Source organism: Mesoplodon densirostris, chromosome 16 (genome assembly GCF_025265405.1).
Source record: "Mesoplodon densirostris isolate mMesDen1 chromosome 16, mMesDen1 primary haplotype, whole genome shotgun sequence".
NCBI lineage: Eukaryota > Metazoa > Chordata > Mammalia > Artiodactyla > Ziphiidae > Mesoplodon > Mesoplodon densirostris.
In genome coordinates, this window is record NC_082676.1 from 83698479 (window position 1) to 83717279 (window position 18801).

Here is an 18801-nt window from a genome sequence, read left to right on the forward strand (position 1 = left end):
GTTTGGACCTGGGGCTGGGCCCTGCAAGGGGTCCTGGGACTTGTGGACACAGAAGTGGTGGCCCGGGGCAAAGGCCTCCCTGCACAGACTCTCCTCCTGGGTGGAAAATCTTGGCTTATCACAAGCAGCCAGCAGCTAGGCTGATTTCCCATAAAGTCGTCCCTTTGTGATGCTTCCAGTGCCCTGTTCCTCGTGGAAGTCTGGGCAGCTGTGTCGGGGTGTGCTTTGCTCGGCTCACCTGCTTCTCCCACCACCCAGCCCCCCCCCCCCCGGCTTCCGCAGCCCACACTGCAGGGTTCAGGTCGGTGCCACCCCAGGTGGGACAGGGGGTGGGACAGTGTGACTGGGAGGCCTCACTGACCAGGAGGTCACCCAGACCGGTGTGTCTAGGTAGGAAGCACAGCCCCTGAAACTTTCATCTGCACCGTTGTACTTTTATTGCTTGTTTATTTTAAACGTAAATATAAGTGTGGTTCAAAAGCAGAATTCAACTGAGTGAACTTGAAGGTCTTGGCTTTATCCAATGGCTCATGAATATGGCAGCATCTCATAGAGGGACCTGAAGGGCCTGCAGAGGAGCCCTAGAGCGTGGAAGTTGCTATAGAAAGGAGGGTGGGTGAGGAAGTCAGCCAAAGCAAAGGGTTATTTGGGGCCTAGACATCTTTGGGAGGCAGGGGAGCAGGACAGGCACGGGTTTCACTGTGCAGGCGGCCTCTTCTTCCCCTGGGGATGGGGAGGCCCCCCGTGACAGGTGACCTCATGGTGCTGAGCGGAAAATCCCATGCTGTTAAGATGACATTTCTGGGGAAGGTCAAGACTGCACTTAGGTGAGGTGTTAAATCTGGGTTTTGTATCCTGGGCTTTAGCACATGTGACGCCACTGGGGGTCTGTGGGTTCTCTCTTTGTGTATAATTGAAGTGAAACTATTCATATAAATAGATTTAGCACAGGGCGTGGCTCTGGATGAACGCTCATTGATCTAACTACATTTTATAGTGGTTTAAAACGTTGACACTCCTTGCATTGAGAGGTGGGGTCCGTAAGCTGCCTCTTCACTCTAGGTGGGCTTGTGACTCCTTCAACCGAAAACTGCAGAAGTGGCCCTGTGACCTTCAAGCTGCAGAGAAAGCTTCCCTCCCTCAGCTCCCTCAGACACGTGCCCTGGGGGAAGCCACGTGGAGAGGCCCCCGGGGTGCCCACCGGACGGCCCCAGAGGAGCTCCCGGCCAAAGCCGGCATCACCGGCCACCAGGTGAGTGGGCCACCATGGATGTCCAGCCCACCTGGACATCCAGCCCCGGCTGTCACCTGATTGCAGTCACGTGACAGCCCCAAGCAAGAGAAAATGGCTGTTGTGCCGCACCTCCTAGTGTTCGAGGGATGTGTCACATGGCGGTGGGCCTGGGGCAGGTGCGTGTGGAGAGCACACAGGTACAGAAGGGGTGATGCCCAGGGAGGCTGGGTGAATGTCTCATTGGCCACGTGACCTCCAGCTTCCACCGTGTTGAGCCTCAGGTGTCATTCTGGGGTGGAGGGAGGGGCGATAGAGCTCCTTCCTCGTGGGGTCGCGGGAATCCTGTGTGTTCATGTCTGTAAACACCTAGAACAGCGCACAACACATGAAGCCACTGAAGTTTGTCCCATAAATGCATCTCATGTCTCCAGTCAGAATGTCAACAGACTCGAGTTTTAGGTGGTGTCTTACAAGAGTCTAATGTCATTTTTTCAAATGAGGCGATTAGCCTTTTTTTTTCCAGTGAATTTTTTAAGAACTGCTTCAAAAGATGAGGCTTTTCGTTCCCACAGCATAGGGGGCCACTTTCTGTATCTCAGTGCTAAATCTAGCTAGGTTCATTTTTCTGTGCCAACTACTCCATTTTAATTCAATGTTTTCATATCCACTGGGTAAGAGCCATCCTCTTTATTCTTTTCTAAATTTTATTTCCAAATATGTTGTATTTATTTATTTCTAAATATGTTGTATTTATTTTTTAAAATTTTCAAACATGTTCTGATCCTCTCTCGTGACTCTGGGAAGCGGCCACAGCTCCCCGTCAGCCCCGTGAACACGAGGGTGAACAACCGACACACTTACAACCATTCTGGACCCAGACAACCACTCTGTTTTTCACTTTCAGTGAAATTCAATAAATTACATGAGAGCCAACACTTCATTATAAAATAGGCTTTGTGTTAGATGGTTTTGCCCAACTGCAGGCTAATGTAAGTATTCTGAGCACATTTAAGGTGGGTCAGACTAAACTCCAATGTTTGGTAGGTTAGGCGTATTAGATGCAGTTTGGACTTATGATATTTCAACTTACGATGAGTTTATCAGGCTGTAAGCCCACTGTAAGTTGAGAAGATCTGTATCCCCTTTTTGTGGATCATTTCTTGACTTATTTTATTCTAGCTGGTTTGGATCATGGAGACTCTGGCTCAGGCACGCTCTCCAAACCATGGGCATTGTTTTGTTTCTAATAATAATTATTGTCTCCCTAATTCACTGTGTTCTCTTGGAAGTTTTAAATGCACGTGGGCAGCCATTGACCAGGCGATAGTTGGTCTCTTGCGGACTAAAAGACGAAAGAGAACAGGAGACACAACCGGCTCCAAGAATACGAGCTTGACATCCTCTCCTGTGAACACCACGCTGAGATGAGACCCGAGGAGGCAGTGGTAACTGAGTCACACTAAGGCCAGTGCTTTTTTTTTTTTTTTTTTTTTTGCGGTACGCGGGCCTCTCACTGCTGTGGCCTCTCCTGCCGCGGAGCACAGGCTCCAGATGCGCAGGCTCAGTGGCCATGGCCCACGGGCCCAGCCACTCTGCGTGCGGCATGTGGGATCTTCCCGGACCGGGGCACGAACCCGTGTCCCCTGCATCGGCAGGCCAGTGGTTTTTATCAAACCTCTGGAGTGGCCAAGAGGATGACCAGTGGGGGGTAGACTGTGGAAATAAATGTCTAGGCCCAAGACGGGGCTGCTCCTGCTGAAGATGCCACATCAGCAAACTGAACTTCAAGGTTCTTGTAAATGCTTCACTTGACCAGAAATGCAGAATATCCAGTCAGCCAATCTGCAGAAGCCAAGCCAACTCTGGCTCCACCTTTATTTCCTTGTTCCTTGATCTTTCTAAACAAGATCAGATATGCAACCCCCGCCAATCATGCCCTGTCTCCACGTTGCTGCTTCCGACGCTCTATAAACTCGCTCTTGACCAAAATCCCTTGAGAAGAATGTGCCACTGTACTCCCCCAACCCATGGATTATCTTCCCTTGAATAAAGGGCATCAAACTTGTTCCTAAATTGTTTTAATTTTGTCATTTGACAATCTTGTCAAGAAATAGGAAAGACAACCCACAGAATGGAAGAAAACATTTGGAAATCATATATCTGATATGGAACATGTATCCAGAATTCATAAAGAACTCTTACAACTCAATAAGAAGACAACTAACCCATTTTTAAATAAACCCCAATTTTAAAAGTTAAAAAATAACACAATGAAATTTTTAAAAAAACAAATGACTCGGGCCTCCCTGGTGGCGCAAGTGGTTGAGAGTCCGCCTGCCGGTGCAGGGGATACGGGTTCGTGCCCCGGTCTGGGAGGATCCCATATGCCGCGGAGCGGCTGGGCCCGTGAGCCATGGCCGCTGAGCCTGCGCGTCCGGAGCCTGTGCTCCGCAACGGGGGAGGCCACAACAGTGAGAGGCCCGCATACCGCAAAAAAAAAAAAAAAAAAAAAAAAAAAAAAATGACTCAACTTAAAGATCCCAAAGGATCTGAACAGACATGTCTCCAAAGAAGACATGCAAATGGCCAATAAGCACATGAAAAATGCTCATTGTTAGCCACTAGGGAAACGCAAATCAAAATCAAACTGAGAGACCACTTCATACCCACTACATGGTTATAAGAAGAAAGACAATAACAAATTAGAATCCTCATATATTGCTGGTGGGGATTAAAACGGTGCAACTGCAAAAGGTTAAATGTAGAGTTACCACGTCACCCAGCAATTCTACTCCTCTGTTGATACTGATATAAATGAAAACGTGACCATAAAAAACGTATACATGAATTCTTATAGCAGCATTATTCATAGTTTCAAAAAATAGAAAAAAAAACCAAATGTCTGTCAACTGATGAACGAGTAAACAAAATGTAATATATCTACACAACAGAATATGTTGGGCAATAAAAAGGATGTACTGATCCATGCTGCCACAAGGATGAACCCTGAAAACATTATGCTATTTGAAAAAACTCAGCAACAAAAAGACCACATACTGTATAATTCTGTTTATGTTAAATGGCCAAAAGAGGCAGATTTATGGAGACAGAATGTAGACTAGTGGTTGCCCAGGGCTGGGGGCGGCAGAGGGGTGGGAAGTGACTGTTACAGGTAGGGGGTGGCTTTGGGGGATAATGAAAATGTTCTAAAATTAGATTGTGGAGATGGTTGCACAATTCTGTGAATACACTAAGAACCACTAAACTGTACACATTAACTGGTGGAATTGTGTGGTTTGTGAATTATATCTGAATAAAGTTGTTTTTAAAACATTCATCCCAAAGCTACAATTGACCCAAACCAAATGTTTTCTGCCTGTTCTCTCTCCCATCCCAAATAATTTCTGGCCACATTTCTAAGCCTCAACAAAATTAAATGAGTACAATCAAACAATTGTACTCTAATGACAAGCCAACATAGACATTTCCAGCCCACCTGACCTCTATTATCTCATTCCCAGGAAAAATCAAATTCACGATTAACTCCTCTTGTAAGATGAAGTCCTAAGAAATTAGAGTCCAAAGGATTAAAAACCCCAAATAGAATGCCCTTATTCTTGTGTGAGTTAAAGATCCAAAGTCTTAAAGTTCACCAAGGATCCTCCCCAAATTTTTATTTGGCTCAGGATCAGCCAGAATCTCAGCCATTGAGGCTCCTGGTCTTGGTGCCTGGGTGAAGTCCAATTTCCTGCAGCAGCTAGAGCCCATTTCTCACTCTGATTGGGTGTAGGGGTTTTAAAGCAGCAATTCCCAAAATGTGGTCCTTGGACCAGTAGCAGTAGCAACGCCAGCCGGGAATCTGCCAGGAATAAACATTCTTGGGCTCCAGCCCAGCCCTGCTGAATCAGAGTCTGGGGTGGAGCCCAATAATCCATGTTGAGAAACTGTGGCGGGGCTTCCCTGGTGGCACAGTGGTTGAGAGTCCGCCTGCCGATGCAGGGGATACGGGTTCGTGCCCCGGTCCTGGAGGATCCCACATGCCGCGGAGCGGCTGGGCCCGTGAGCCATGGCCGCTGGGCCTGTGCGTCCGGAGCCTGTGCTCCGCAATGGGAGAGGCCACAACAGTGAGAGGCCCACGTACTGCAAAAAAAAAAAAAAAAAAGAAACTGTGGCAGGCAGCCCCCTGGCTGGTCCCGCTGATCTCCATCTCCTGGGATTCATGCCCTTGTGTAATCCCTTTCCCCTGAGTATGGGCTGGACTCGGTGACTAGTTTTTTTTTTTACATCTTTATTGGAGTATAATTGCTTAACGATGGTGTGTTAGTTTCTGCTTTATAAAAAAAAGAATCAGTTATACATATACATATGTTTCCATATCCCCTCCCTCTTGCGTCTCCCTCCCACCCTCCCTATCGGTGAATAGTTTTTAATGAAAGGACCACAGCAGAAGTGATGAGGTATCAGTGACCCACCTTTCCATAACATCTGTAGACTGTGACTTCCGCCTCGGGCACTCGATGGCTCACTGTGACCATAGGACACTCAGGCAGCCCCTGGAGAGACTCACAGACGCGGAACCAAGACATGCCAGCAGCCACATGGAGGGGCTTGGAATCAGCCCCCACCAGCCAAAGCTGTCAAGCCTCCATCTGAGACGCATCTATGCTGACAGCCTGATGTAACCTCATGGTACCTTGGGCTGGAGCCACCCAGTTTGGCTGCACCTGGATCCCTGGGGCACAGAAACTGTGAGACAGTCAATGCTCACTGTTTGAAGTTGCTAATTTGCTGCACAGCAATGGGTAACTAACTCACCAGCCCTGAGGGGATTCTGAAGCAGGCTAAAGTTGAGAACCATTGCTTCACTGAAGGAATGGTCAGAGACCAACTGAATCAGGTTTCCCACTCCTCCCCTTGCCCTTCAGCAAGGATCAGGAAAGTTTTTGATGGTCTTGTGCCCTTTCATTAAGGAGTCCTTTGGTTGCTTGTGGTTTTTTGTTTGGTTGGTTGCGTTTTTTTAGTGCCAGAATAAGTCAACGCGGCTGTGAATTTAGTTTTTCCAGAAGCAATCTTGCAATCTCATGAGGTGCAAACTCTGAGGAGGGATGTCGGGAAAGAGGGAGGGGCACAGAGACCGGGTAGGTGGGAAGCCGGAGGGCAAGGCAACCACCTTAGGATTTGTCTGCAAGGGAGTTGAGCTCTCTCCCGTGCTTATCTTAGACCATTTACACTGAAAGTCTAAAGTCAAGTGCCACAGGTCACTCCCCAAGTGAGCCCTGGCTATTGCTGGCACCGTCCCCCTGCCCCGTCCCCCTACCCACATCACTCTGTGGGGTCTCACAGCTTCTTTGCATGCCCAGGGTTGCAAAAAGCTGAGAACCATTCTTTTCTTTTCTTTTTTCAAATTAATGTCAACACAGGAGCAATCCCTTCACGCTCCCAGCCACTGTCCAGGCCCCAAGAGCAGGTCACTGTGTCCCAGTTTTCCCAGGGCCTCCCTGTGGCTGGTCTGGTCACAGGTTTACATCACTGCCCTGAACTGGCCTTTATCAGGCTGCCTGTCTGATCTCTGATGTGACAGGGGCAGCGGACACACGCAGGCATCGCCCCACCTCTGGTATCTGATGCTCGCGTTTCACTACTGCTAGAGGTCACCTTTTGACTTGAACCACTGTGCGTGGATGCTGGACAGGTAGATCCAAGTCTAATTATTTAGGCTGAGTTCACGTGGGTGGTGGGAGGCTTAAGAAAGTTGAGAACAGCTGACGGGCCTGAAAAAGTAAAGAAGGTGGAAAATGGATGGAATCAGTTTTCTGTTCCCCCAAAGGGAATGTTATCTCTGCACTGACTCTCCTGTGTGATGTTTCCAAAGTAAGTGCCAGCGCTGGGCATCCATGGTTGATCCCTGAACAACACGAATTAAAGAAGTGGAAATTTGGCCGAGTTGACGGAACTGCCGCAGGAGACCCAAAACCGACTCTGAATGGACTCGTTTCAAGGAAAAGCAGCTGGCGTCTCCACTGGGGTAGCCGTCTCTGCTGGGGTAGCCGTGAAGGCAAAAAAGACACACTTGTCAGATTGGCAGCGTCTAAAGAGACCGTTTTGAAAAGAGCAGCGGTAAACACTGCCCAGAGCTGTCAAAATGAAAAGTCTGCAGGTTTCCGCACAGCGTGAGAAAGTGGCCCGGGCCGGACAGCCCCAAAGGCCCAGGCAGAGGGGCTCCGGCCACGAGGGAGGAAGAGAGGCGATTGGCTGGCGGACGATCGCGCGGATCCTCTGCCTGATTTCATCCCAGGATAGAACAAGAGCCCAGGGCTGCTGACTTGGGCGTGGAGCGGGGACGGTGGGGTTCTGTGAGCCCCAGTTCAGCGGGACTGAGAGGTCACACAGCACAGCTGCCCGCACCCCTCATGGGAACCTGACCCCAAGCCACGTGCAGGAAGAGGGGAGGGGCTGGGAAAGCTGAGTACCTGCTGGGGGGTCAGAACACAGGGACTGTACCCCCCGAGCTCCCCAACATGTGGAATCAGAAGCTGGGAGGGCGAGTTTGGCTGTCAGAGCCTTTCAAAGAGGCAACCATTCTACCTGATTCTCCAGGATGAGTTTTCTTGAGCTCTGATCCCAGTGTGAATCAGACCAAGGCCAAATAGCAACGCCCGCCCCCGTACCTGCGTCCACCCCATCCCGGGGACCTGACAGGCAGTGATGGAGCCTGTAAAGCCCTCCTCTGCTGACCCTGTAACTGAGCAGCACCCCATGGGGTCTTCCCGGGCCGGGGGTGGCGGGGGACAGACCCCTCTCCCATATCCTCTGCTTTAGCTGCTCCCTGAAGTACCTAGATAATAGCATTTGATGCAAATTTCCTGAGTTGTTTTGCAGATGTAACCCCCTGCCCCGCAACAAATGGAAGATGTTCACTGCTTGATGACCAAGAGCACATAGCCCCAGGCCTCCTGGAGCCTAAGGACAGACAATGTGAACCCCTGTGACACCGCCCCGTTCCCTCACCATCAGCCAATCAGAGAACCGTGCACAAGCTGATCACAGACCTGCAAGCCCCCTCCCTCACCTGGCTTTTAAAAGTGCTTTGCCGAAACCCTTCCGGGGAGCTCGAGGCTTTTTAGGGCATGAGCCACCTGGTCTCCTTGCCTGGCCCTGCAGTAAACCTTTCTCTGCCCCAAATTCCGACATTTCGGTTTGTTTGGCCTCACTGTGCGTAGGGCACACGAACGTGCGTTAACAACCCTACACCCCGTCGCACAGCCCAGAACCCCAGTGCTCACTGCTGGTGACGAGGGTGGTCAGGACCATGCCTGGCTCCCGAGGGACGCTTGTCCCATGACCAGGGAGAAGCATGGGCGGCACAGAATTGCTTGTCAGCGCCTGGCTCTGCCAGGGTCTCTGCGGTGCCATCCACACATTACCTCGTTCATCTCATAACCGCCCTCCAAGCGGGTGCCGGTGATTCGAAATCTGTCATGGAAACAGAAGCTGACTTGAATCCGAAATGTGTCCCCAGGGCTGCGAGTAGGAAGAGGTGTAAATGAGGCCCCAGCTCAGAGGTGTCAGCCCCGAGGGCCTCTGGGGCCCTGCTTTGCCTCCCCCTGGTCCTGTGCATGGCCTCCCCCTCCCCCTGCCGGCTGGACCAGTGGAGGAGGCCTCACATCCTTTGTGGTAACATTTATATTTTTCTTTTTGTCATTTTCAGACACTGTTGTAGCTCTTCTTTTTCAGTTTAAATTTTTTTTTTTTTTTTTTTTTTTTTTTTTTGCGGTATGCGGGCCTCTCACTGTTGTGGCCTCTCCCGTTGCAGAGCACAGGCACCGGACGCGCAGGCTCAACGGCCATGGCTCACGGACCCAGCCGCTCCGCGGCATATGGGATCCTCCAGGACCGGGGCACGAACCCGTATCCCCTGCATCGGCAGGCGGACTCTCAACCACTTGCGCCACCAGGGAGGCCCTCAGTTTAAATTTGCTGCAAGTCTAAATGGCATTCCTTAAGTAAACAAAACTCAAAGTCACATGATACCTGAGCTAAGCAGGGCGGGGTGGGGCTGGGCCCGTGCAGAGGGGCTGTCCTGGCCCTGCTCCAGCTGATCCTGATACCATCCAGGGCTCTTGGCCTTCCCCAGTCAATAAATTGATCAGAGGCCAGACAAGACACTCAGGCTGGCTTTGTTGGGGCCACCGCTGCAGCAGGGGAGAGTGAAGACAAACAGGTTGCCTTGCTTGCTCACTCCCTGAGGGGGAGGGCGAGTTTGTTCCTTACATGGGGTGAAGGTAGGGGTGTGTCCAGGGGTCGGGCTGGAGGTGTGGCTTAGGTGGTCTGCCCACCCCTTAGGTGGTGGGGTGTTCAGGGGGCATGCGCAGTACCCTGCTTGTGCTCCAGGCTCTTCAAAAGTGGCAATTGGTTTTTTTGGTCTCTTTTGTCCAGAATTTGCCCTAACTGCATACATGCAGTTATTTTTAGTCCCATAATGTTTCTTTGTATTTTGTTGCTGGAGGAGAGGTGTGTCCAGGTGCAAGCATCGCAGAACGGCAGCAAAGGGTCCCAGGTCCCAGCCTGTCTCAATTCCTCTGGCAGACGGTGGTCACACAGCTCCGTCCTGGGGTTCTCTCTGCCCATGTCTTCCTCTGACCACGTGGGCCCTAGGCACATCCTTGTTTCCCAGCTCCTGGGGAGCCTGGGGGATCTTGGGCTATTTGGGTGGGGCCCCGAGGGGAGTGTCAAGCAGGAGGTGGTCTGGAAGCCCAGCATGCGATCCTGGGCAAGGAGGCACAGACAGGAGGGGCCGGTCAGTCTGGGCAGTGAGTTCAGGACACCAGACCCCCCCGGAAGGACGGCTTCAAGCTGTGAGTTTGGGGGCGTTGTCCGGGAGGATCATCGTGTGTCCTGCGGAGTGATGACCGACTGCTCACCCCAGCTCCCCAGAGAAGGGCTGATGGCTGGTCCTGGCCATGGCCCACACTCTCCGATCCTTGAAAGGGATGCTTCCGGCACACAGAGCTGGGCTTCACGGAATCAGGCCCATTTCAGTGAGTACTTCTGGAGAACTCCCTGTGAGACGCCCAGGGGGTGCCTGGTGCCAGCAGCACGAACATGGGCATGACAGAAGTCCTGCCTCCCCCGGGAGACAGGCCAACCGGTGCCCATGATCCGGTCCAAGGAGACAGAGATCTTCCAACGGGAGTCAGGACAGCCTTAGAAAAGAGGTGACACTTGGCCTGGGCCCTGAGGGATGAGTAGGAGTCTTGAGGGCAAAGGCAGCCCAATCCCAGGTAGAGGCCAGGCCAGGCAGAGGGGTCCCAGCCGGGATTGCACACCTTCTGGGTTTCCTGGGCCCCGGCCCTGTCTGTGCCCACGTCTCAGGGCCTCCCAGCCTGAGGCCCACATTCACCCTTCTTCCCTGGGCTCTTGTCTGGATGTGTCCGTAGCTCTCGGTCTGGGAAGGGAGACCACCAGACCACCAAGGACTCGGGGGCTCTGTACACATTTGTCAGGGCCAGCCGTGTCCATGTGCTGTGTCCTGGGCTGGCTGTGGCCATGCCGTCCCCTCCTGGGCTGCACTGAGAGTAGGGGTGCTGTGCACAGGGGTCCACACCGTCCCTTGTATGAGAGTGTGTGTGGACACCCGCTTTGAATGCACAGGGCTGCTTGCCCTCAGGACATGCACAGGACAGACCCATGTTTTTCAGGCTCCTCTGGTGACAAAGTGTGAGTGGCCACTGTGGGCATTGCTGGCCTCTGTCGGGATACTTGCTATCCATCCAGGTGTGTGTCAGGACTCACTCATGTCTCCACAGCCTGTTCCCCCCGAAAATCCACTGAGACGTTCCTACAATTGCTGACCACCTCATCTCACCCCTACACCTGCACATTTACTCTCCTGCAAAAAAAGCCACGTCCCTTCCATTTCCTTTGCAGTTTTAGTGAACTTACAACCATCTGAGGAAACGGACAACCTGTTGTGGATTTTTTTGGTTACATCACTTTATGGAAGAGATGACTGACAGACAAAAGCTGCACACATCCAATGTCTACACTTAAGAGTTTGGAGGTTGAGAAGATGTGGCACATATATACAATGGAATACTACTCAGCCATAAAAAGAAATGAAATTGAGCTATTTGTAATGAGGTGGATAGACCTAGAGTCTGTCATACAGAGTGAAGTAAGTCAGAAAGAGAAAGACAAATACTGTATGCTAACACATATATATGGAATTTAAGAAGAAAAAAAATGTCATGAAGAACCTAAGGGTAAGACAGGAATAAAGACACAGGCCTACTAGAGACTGGACTTGAGGATATGGGGAGGGGGAAGGGTAAGCTGAGACAAAGCGAAAGAGAGGCATGGACATATATACACTACCAAACATAAGGTAGATAGCTAGTGGGAAGCAGCCGCAGAGCACAGGGAGATCAGCTCGGTGCTTTGTGACCGCCTGGAGGGGTGGGATAGGGAGGGTGGGAGGGAGACGCAAGAGGGAGGGGATATGGGAGCATATGTATATGTATAACTGATTCATTTTGTTATAAAGCAGAAATTAACACACAAAAAATAAATAAAATAAAAGAATCTTAAGCTAAAAAAAAAAAAAAGAGTTTGGAGGTTGGGATCTATGTGAGAAAGCTCCCACTGTCCAGGCTATACACGGATCACCTTCACATTTTTATTTAATGTTTTTCTTTTCTGGTGTTGAGAGCACTCATTCAACATCTGACCTTTCAGCCCAGGTGCGAGTCCGCAGCAGTGTTAGCTCCAGGACCTATGTCGTAGAGCACACACCCAGAAATTGTCCATCTTGTAAGTAAAATTTATATCCTCTGACCAATATCCCCTCCAGTTGCCTCCTTCCAGCCCCGGGAACCAGCATTCCACTTTCTGCTTCTGTGACTTTGAGTACTTTGGAGTCCTCATGAAAGTGGAATCAAGCAGTGTTTTGTCCTGTGTCTGGCTTCTGTCACTAAAATTTCCTCCTGGTCCATCCACATTAATGCAACGTCCTTCTGTTTCGAGGTTGAATGGTAGTCCAGAGACGCAACCTCTTTCAGGTTTTCCTGCACATCTGGCTGCTTCTCACACCTGATCATATTGCCTTGCTTCTTTGTTGCAAACACCAAATGGCAAAATGACATCTTCCAGCCAGGACTGAGTCCTGTGCTTGGACACCAGGGAACGGTGACCATGGAACCTGCTTGAAAAAAAAAAATCACAGGGAATTCCCAGGCAGTCCAGTGGTTAGGGCTCTGAGCTTTCACTGCCGAGGGCCAGGCCAAGATCTCAGGGAGGAGTCGGGGGAGGATGGGATGTGAGCTGGTCTCGTGCACCTGGGCACCCCGAGGAGGGGAGGCTGGGCAGCGTTCACAGCGCCTGCTCCCGGGAAGACAGCAGCTCTAAGCAAGTCAGTGTCGGGTGGGGGTGAGGGGGGTACAGAAAGTTAGGGTCAAAGCCCCTTCTCTCCCCCCATAGGCACCATCTACTCACTGATGTCGGGCTTCTGGAAACCCACCTTGTTCTCTGTCCCCAGGCATGGTATTCTTACTCCTTCTCTGATCCAGTGTGGCCCCCAGAAACCATTCTCAAGCCCCCAGCCCACACAAGTGAGTGACTTCTCATTGTGACTCTGCTGTGGCCACTCCCGGGGACCCTGAACTGTGCTACTCAACGTGTGGACCAGAGGCAGGGAACGGCACCATCCCCTGGGAACCAACTAAGAGGCACATTCTCCGGGCCTGCACAGACCAGCTGGGTCAGGATCCTGGAGGAGGGCAAGGCCCAGGGTTAGGGGCATCCACAGACCTCCGGGGGATGCTGGGCCCCTCGGAAGTGCTCCAGTAGCTGCAGACAGAGGCTAAAGGCCTGTTTCGGGGGCACGGAGGCAAAGTCTTGTCTGGAAAGGGTGTGTGTGTCATCATCGCAGAGCTGGTTTGTGCCCCAGCTGGAGGCTGTGACGGCCTCTTCCTCGGACGCAAACCCAGCACACAGGAGTTGTGTGCCCGCTGAGCTGTGGCCCCGAGGCGCCGAGACACTGGCGTCTCCTGCGGACTCAGCTCAGCCTGCTGAGCGCCTTGGCTTCCTCCCCTCTCTCTGCTTCCCCCTCACTCACTCTGCCTCCTCTGGTGACACCCCGTGACAAAGGGGCACCCCGGGCCCAGGGTGTGTCAGTGGCCACCCTCCAGTCACACCTCTGGAGGGAGGGCGTGTCCGTCAGGGAACCCGGGGCGGAGGGATTGTGTCAGGGAGACGCAGGGATTTGGCGGGAAGCTCCTGCTTCTAGGACCTGCAAGTTCTGTCTCCCGGCACCCGCCCAGGGGCCTGGGAGCCTGTGTTCCAGAACTCGAGGGGGCTGGGGGCCGCGGGGGACAAGGACACACCTGCACTTGTCAAGACCTCGGCCCTCTGCTGCTTTCCTAGCGTGAATACACTTCCCCTCTGGGCAGGCCGCCTCTGTCACCCACAGAGCCGGCTCTGGGCCACTCAGCCTCTTGGGCTCTGTCCATCCTCGTCTCGCTGACCCTCACCTACTGCTATGTCCAGAGACCCCCTTCCAGTTCAACTCTTTGCAATTGTGTCCTTGATTCAGCGTCCGAAACTGGGACACAAAACTCAGCCTCCCCTCCCACTGAGGTGCCGAGGGAAGCATATGGCTGGGATTCAGCTGCAGGGGACTCTCCACGGCTGGTCCTTCTCCACCCACCCTGCCTGGGTCTCGCTTCTCTTTCCCGAACAGGAGGCAATTTTATCAGCTTTGGATGGAGGAGGCAGGGTCACAAGAGGGAAGGGACAGGGTGTGACGCCAGAGGGGAGGACCAGGGCCAGGAGTATGTCCCGGAGCAGATGAACTGGCCCAATGCCCAGGGAGGCTGGGTGGGAGCCGGCGCAGGAAAGGGCGAAGCCTGGGTGTCCGGACGCCCATGACTCCATGCTGTGTCAGCAGTGGAGGTGCAGGTGGGCTCAGCCCTGGGCCCTGCTCCTGCCTCTCCCATGACGGATACATCTGCCCAGCCCTGTTCTGGGTGATCTGCGCAGGGTCTCCATATCACTGGCATCACCAGCACCTCTCCGCTTTGGTTATCCATGGTCCCTGGGTTTGGAGAAAATGCAGCCTCCTTATCCAAAAGTCCAGAGACCCTGGGGCTGCATGTTTCTAAGAGGTTCCAGGAGACACTGCAGCTTCTGGTGGGTGGGCCCAGCTTGAGTGGACGCTGCAGCCCCTCCTACATTCTGCTCCGCCCCGAACATCCTGGACCAGTGGGTGTGTGTGAGCAAGACCCCAGGGCAGGTGCTGAGGGGTCTGAGGCCCTGTCTGGGTCCACCCTGCACTGACGGTTCCCTGCCAGGCTGTGCTGATGCCCGTCTGAGGACGACGGTCATCCCTTGAGCCCAGAGACACAGCTCAGACGCACCTGGGCTCCTAGCTTGTGCCACCTGCAGCTGGCTCAGGTGTCCAAGGGAGAGAAACCCACCCCACGAACCGGCTGCCCTGCTGGCAGGACGGCCTCAGCTGCCCAGCCCCCAACCTCTGGAACCAGGCGGCACAAAGCTGCTTGCAGTGCTGACATTTAATGACCAATTCTACGGGAGGAAATGACAGGGAGGAATGTCCACATTGCCCGGATGTGACACCCAGACACCTGCTCGTACAGAGGACAGAACCAGAGCTGCTCAGCCACTGAAGGGCCACGACAGGGCATCACTGGTGCCCAGGAGGAGGACAGCCGAGCCCAGGCGGGTATGTGGTCTCACTCAGGGGAGCCCTCCGAGCAGGTGTTGTTCAGGAGTTGAAACCTTGTTCTCCAGGGTTCAGTGTCGATTGTAAAGAAGCAGGTGATGGTCTTCGGGACAAAGCACAGGGACAGAGAATGGCGGGAGGGGCCTTGGGAAGCATGTGGCTCCAGATCTAAAGCCAGCATCCCCCCAACCTTGCCTTCCTGGGGTGGGCAGCTGGGGGTGCAGGCTCTGGCCCTGAGTCCTGGATGTTCCCGACCAGGGACTCTCTCCTGACCCCAGAGGCACCTGGGGCATTCTCCCCCTCTCCAGCTCTGTGGTCTCCAGGGACCCGTCCCCCAGGATGTCCCAGTGTGACCCATGCCCCCAGCGTCCCAGCAGGGCCTCTCATCTAACTCGGGTTTGTCCCGGGGCGGGGCTCACCCGCCTTATCACCAGGGCAGGGCCTGGGAGGGAGGGCAGTGGGGCTCCTCAGCTTCCACCCCTCGGGCTCTGGGTCAGTGGCAGTGGGACCCGAGAGGGGGCTACTCGGCCAAGGTGATGTTGTTGCCCCCCGCACTTCTCCTGAAGGCAGGGAAGGGAGGTGGGTGAACACCAGGGAGGGGACATTCCCATCTCTGGCCCAGGTGACCCGGACCCAAGTGGTCAGGAGCAACCTGACCCCAGTGTGACCTGGGGTGCAGCGTCTAGACAGGCCAGGGGCATACAAGTGACTGGGGCTGGCCTGCCTGGCTGGGCTCCGTCCTGCAAATGCCCCTCCGTGTCCCTTGGAATGGCATTGTCATCACTCCCCACACCCCCTGCCCCAAGGCAGCGTCCACGGCCGTGTAACCTGAGGGCCGCTGTCGCGTGTCTTACGTGGTTCATGTCTGGACTTGCTTGAAACGAACAGTTGTCAATGTCTTCGTCAAATTTCCCACACCTGGTTCGGCCGAGCTGCAGCTCCATGGAGAACATGATGCCATTTGCCTGTGTTTGTACAGACCTTGACGTGGACCCATTCCCTGCCCCCCACCACACACACATTCACACACACACACACAAGAACACAAGCACACAGGCACACTCACAGGATTGGGACAATGGCTCTGTGAAACGTCACCCCTTCTCACAAAGTGCACTCGGAAGGCTTCTGTCTTCTTCTCCACTCCCTGGTCCTCCAGCCTTACAGTGTCTTCTGGCTCCATCCCGGCCTTTATTCCCAACACCCAGAGTCAGTCTTGGACTCCAGGCCAAAGACCATAGACAGAGGCCCAGCTGGAGGGCGCAGGGCGGCAGGACCAGCCAGGACCAGCTCCAGGGTCCACGGAGGGAAGCCCAGCAGCGTGGAGGGCATCCTGCCTTCCTTCTGTCACTCAAGCCAGAGGTGCAGAGGGAGTGACGCCCCAGCGCCCCACCACACACGCGCACACACAGGACCAGAAGTGCCCGTCCTGCAGAGTGTTCTCGGTGTTCATATCTGCAGCCCACATGAAAATCGCACCCCTGGTTGCATTCTGTAGAGATTCTGTTGCTAGGGGAACATTTTAGGATCAAGAATGCCCTCTGGGAAGAGTGTAAATCACACTCGGTCCACGTAGGTGGGGACCCAGAGGGAGCCCAGAACACGTGGAGTCAGAGGAGAGGCTGCGAACTCCCAGCGGCTCCTCAGGACAAGGGGGGCCTGTGACTCCCGAGCCGCTCTCCCCCTCCCTCTGTGGGTATCTCTGTGTATCTCTCTCTCTCTGTTTTACCTAAATTAACCTATTTTAATGTTATTTCCATGAAATCTTTTCTAAATCTCTCTAATCCAGTATTTTCTGTCTGGCTCTTTATTTTTACTAAATAGTTTCATCCCCTCTTAGTCCATATTTGGTCATTCTTCATTAAACAAGGTCAAAAATGACAAAAACTACAAACACACCTTCCATGTGAGTAGATTGACAGTTTAAAAAATTCCCAAGTTATTTTTTTAATAAAACCTGAAGCTAACCAAATAGAGTTTATCCCTCTATCTTATGGGTTTCAAATGGTGATAGAGATCCCTTGATGACACCCCCGTCCCAACCCTCATTAGCAGCAGGTGTGGGCCAGTGGGGGAGGGGGAAGGATGTGGTACCTACCGGCTCCTTCCACGACCTCAGGATGCGCACCACCTTGTAGGCATTGCTGTCCTGGCTCCTCTGGTTGAATACATGTACGGCGTACTCCACAGTGGCAGGGAAGTAAAGCTCCAAGGTTGCTTGGTCTTCACCACTCCCTTCCCCTTGGGGTTGCCAGCCATGAGTCACCAGGAGCTGGGGATCTAAGAGAAGCAGGAGCAGGGCCCAGGGCTGAGCCCACCTGCACCTCCACTGCTGACACAGCATGGCTGTGGGCGCCCGGAGACCCAGGCTTCGCCCTTCCCTGCGCCGGCTCCCACCCAGCCTCCCTGGGCATTGGGCCAGTTCATCTGCTCCGGGACATACTCCTGACCCTGGTCCTCCACTCTGGCGTCACACCCTGTCCCTTCCCTCTTGTGACCCTGCCTCCTCCATCCAAAGTTGATAAAATTGCCTCCTGTTCGGGAAAGAGAAGCGAGACCCAGGCAGGGTGGGTGGAGAAGGACCAGCCGTGGAGGAAGGACCCCGGCAGCTGAAGCCCAGCCATACACCCCCCTCGGCACCTCAGTGGGAGGGGAGGCTGAGTTTTGTGTCCCAGTTTCGGACGCTGAATCAAGGACACAATTGCAAAGGGTTGAACTGGAAGGGAGTCTCTGGACACAGCAGTAGGTGAGGGTCAGCGAGACGAAGACAGACAGAGCCCAAGAGGCTGAGTGGCCCAGAGCCGGCTCTGTGGGTGACAGAGGCGGCCTGCCCAGAGGGGAAGTGTATTCACGCTAAGAAAGCAGCAGAGGGCCGAGGTCTTGACAAGTGCAGGTGCGTCCTTGTCCCCCGCGGCCCCCAGCCCCCTCGAGTTCTGGAACACAGGCTCCCAGGCCCCTGGGCGGGTGCCGGGAGACAGAACTTGCAGGTCCTAGAAGCAGGAGCTTCCCGCCAAATCCCTGCGTCTCCCTGACACAATCCCTCCGCCCCGGGTTCCCTGACGGACACGCCCTCCCTCCAGAGGTGTGACTGGAGGGTGGCCACTGACACACCCTGGGCCCGGGGTGCCCCTTTGTCACGGGGTGTCACCAGAGGAGGCAGAGTGAGTGAGGGGGAAGCAGAGAGAGGGGAGGAAGCCAAGGCGCTCAGCAGGCTGAGCTGAGTCCGCAGGAGACGCCAGTGTCTCGGCGCCTCGGGGCCACAGCTCAGCGGGCACACAACTCCTGTGTGCTGGGTTTGCGTCCGAGGAAGAGGCCGTCACAGCCTCCAGCTGGGGCACAAACCAGCTCTGCGATGATGACACACACACCCTTTCCAGACAAGACTTTGCCTCCGTGCCCCCGAAACAGGCCTTTAGCCTCTGTCTGCAGCTACTGGAGCACTTCCGAGGGGCCCAGCATCCCCCGGAGGTCTGTGGATGCCCCTAACCCTGGGCCTTGCCCTCCTCCAGGATCCTGACCCAGCTGGTCTGTGCAGGCCCGGAGAATGTGCCTCTTAGTTGGTTCCCAGGGGATGGTGCCGTTCCCTGCCTCTGGTCCACACGTTGAGTAGCACAGTTCAGGGTCCCCGGGAGTGGCCACAGCAGAGTCACAATGAGAAGTCACTCATTGTGTGGGCTGGGGGCTTGAGAATGGTTTTTGGGGGCCACACTGGATCGGGGAAAGGGTCAGAATACCATGCCTGGGGACAGAGAACAAGGTGGGTTTCCAGAAGCCCGGCATCAGTGAGCAGACTGTGCTTGTCAGGGAGAGGAGGGGCTTTGACCCTGAC

The 18801-nt window shown here is 53.9% G+C and overlaps 1 protein-coding gene across 1 annotated transcript; it reads right to left on the reverse strand.

Annotated features, from left to right (window-relative positions):
- Nucleotides 1–14982: 14982 nt before the first annotated feature.
- Nucleotides 14983–17316, reverse strand: LOC132477013 (cystatin-9-like). The gene is made up of 3 exons (XM_060079266.1): nt 17075–17316; nt 15827–15953; nt 14983–15075 (listed from the first exon to the last, which is right to left on the reverse strand). The coding sequence occupies exons 1-3, from the start codon at nt 17314–17316 to the stop codon at nt 14983–14985; spliced, it is 462 nt and encodes a 153-aa protein (XP_059935249.1).
- Nucleotides 17317–18801: the final 1485 nt, after the last annotated feature.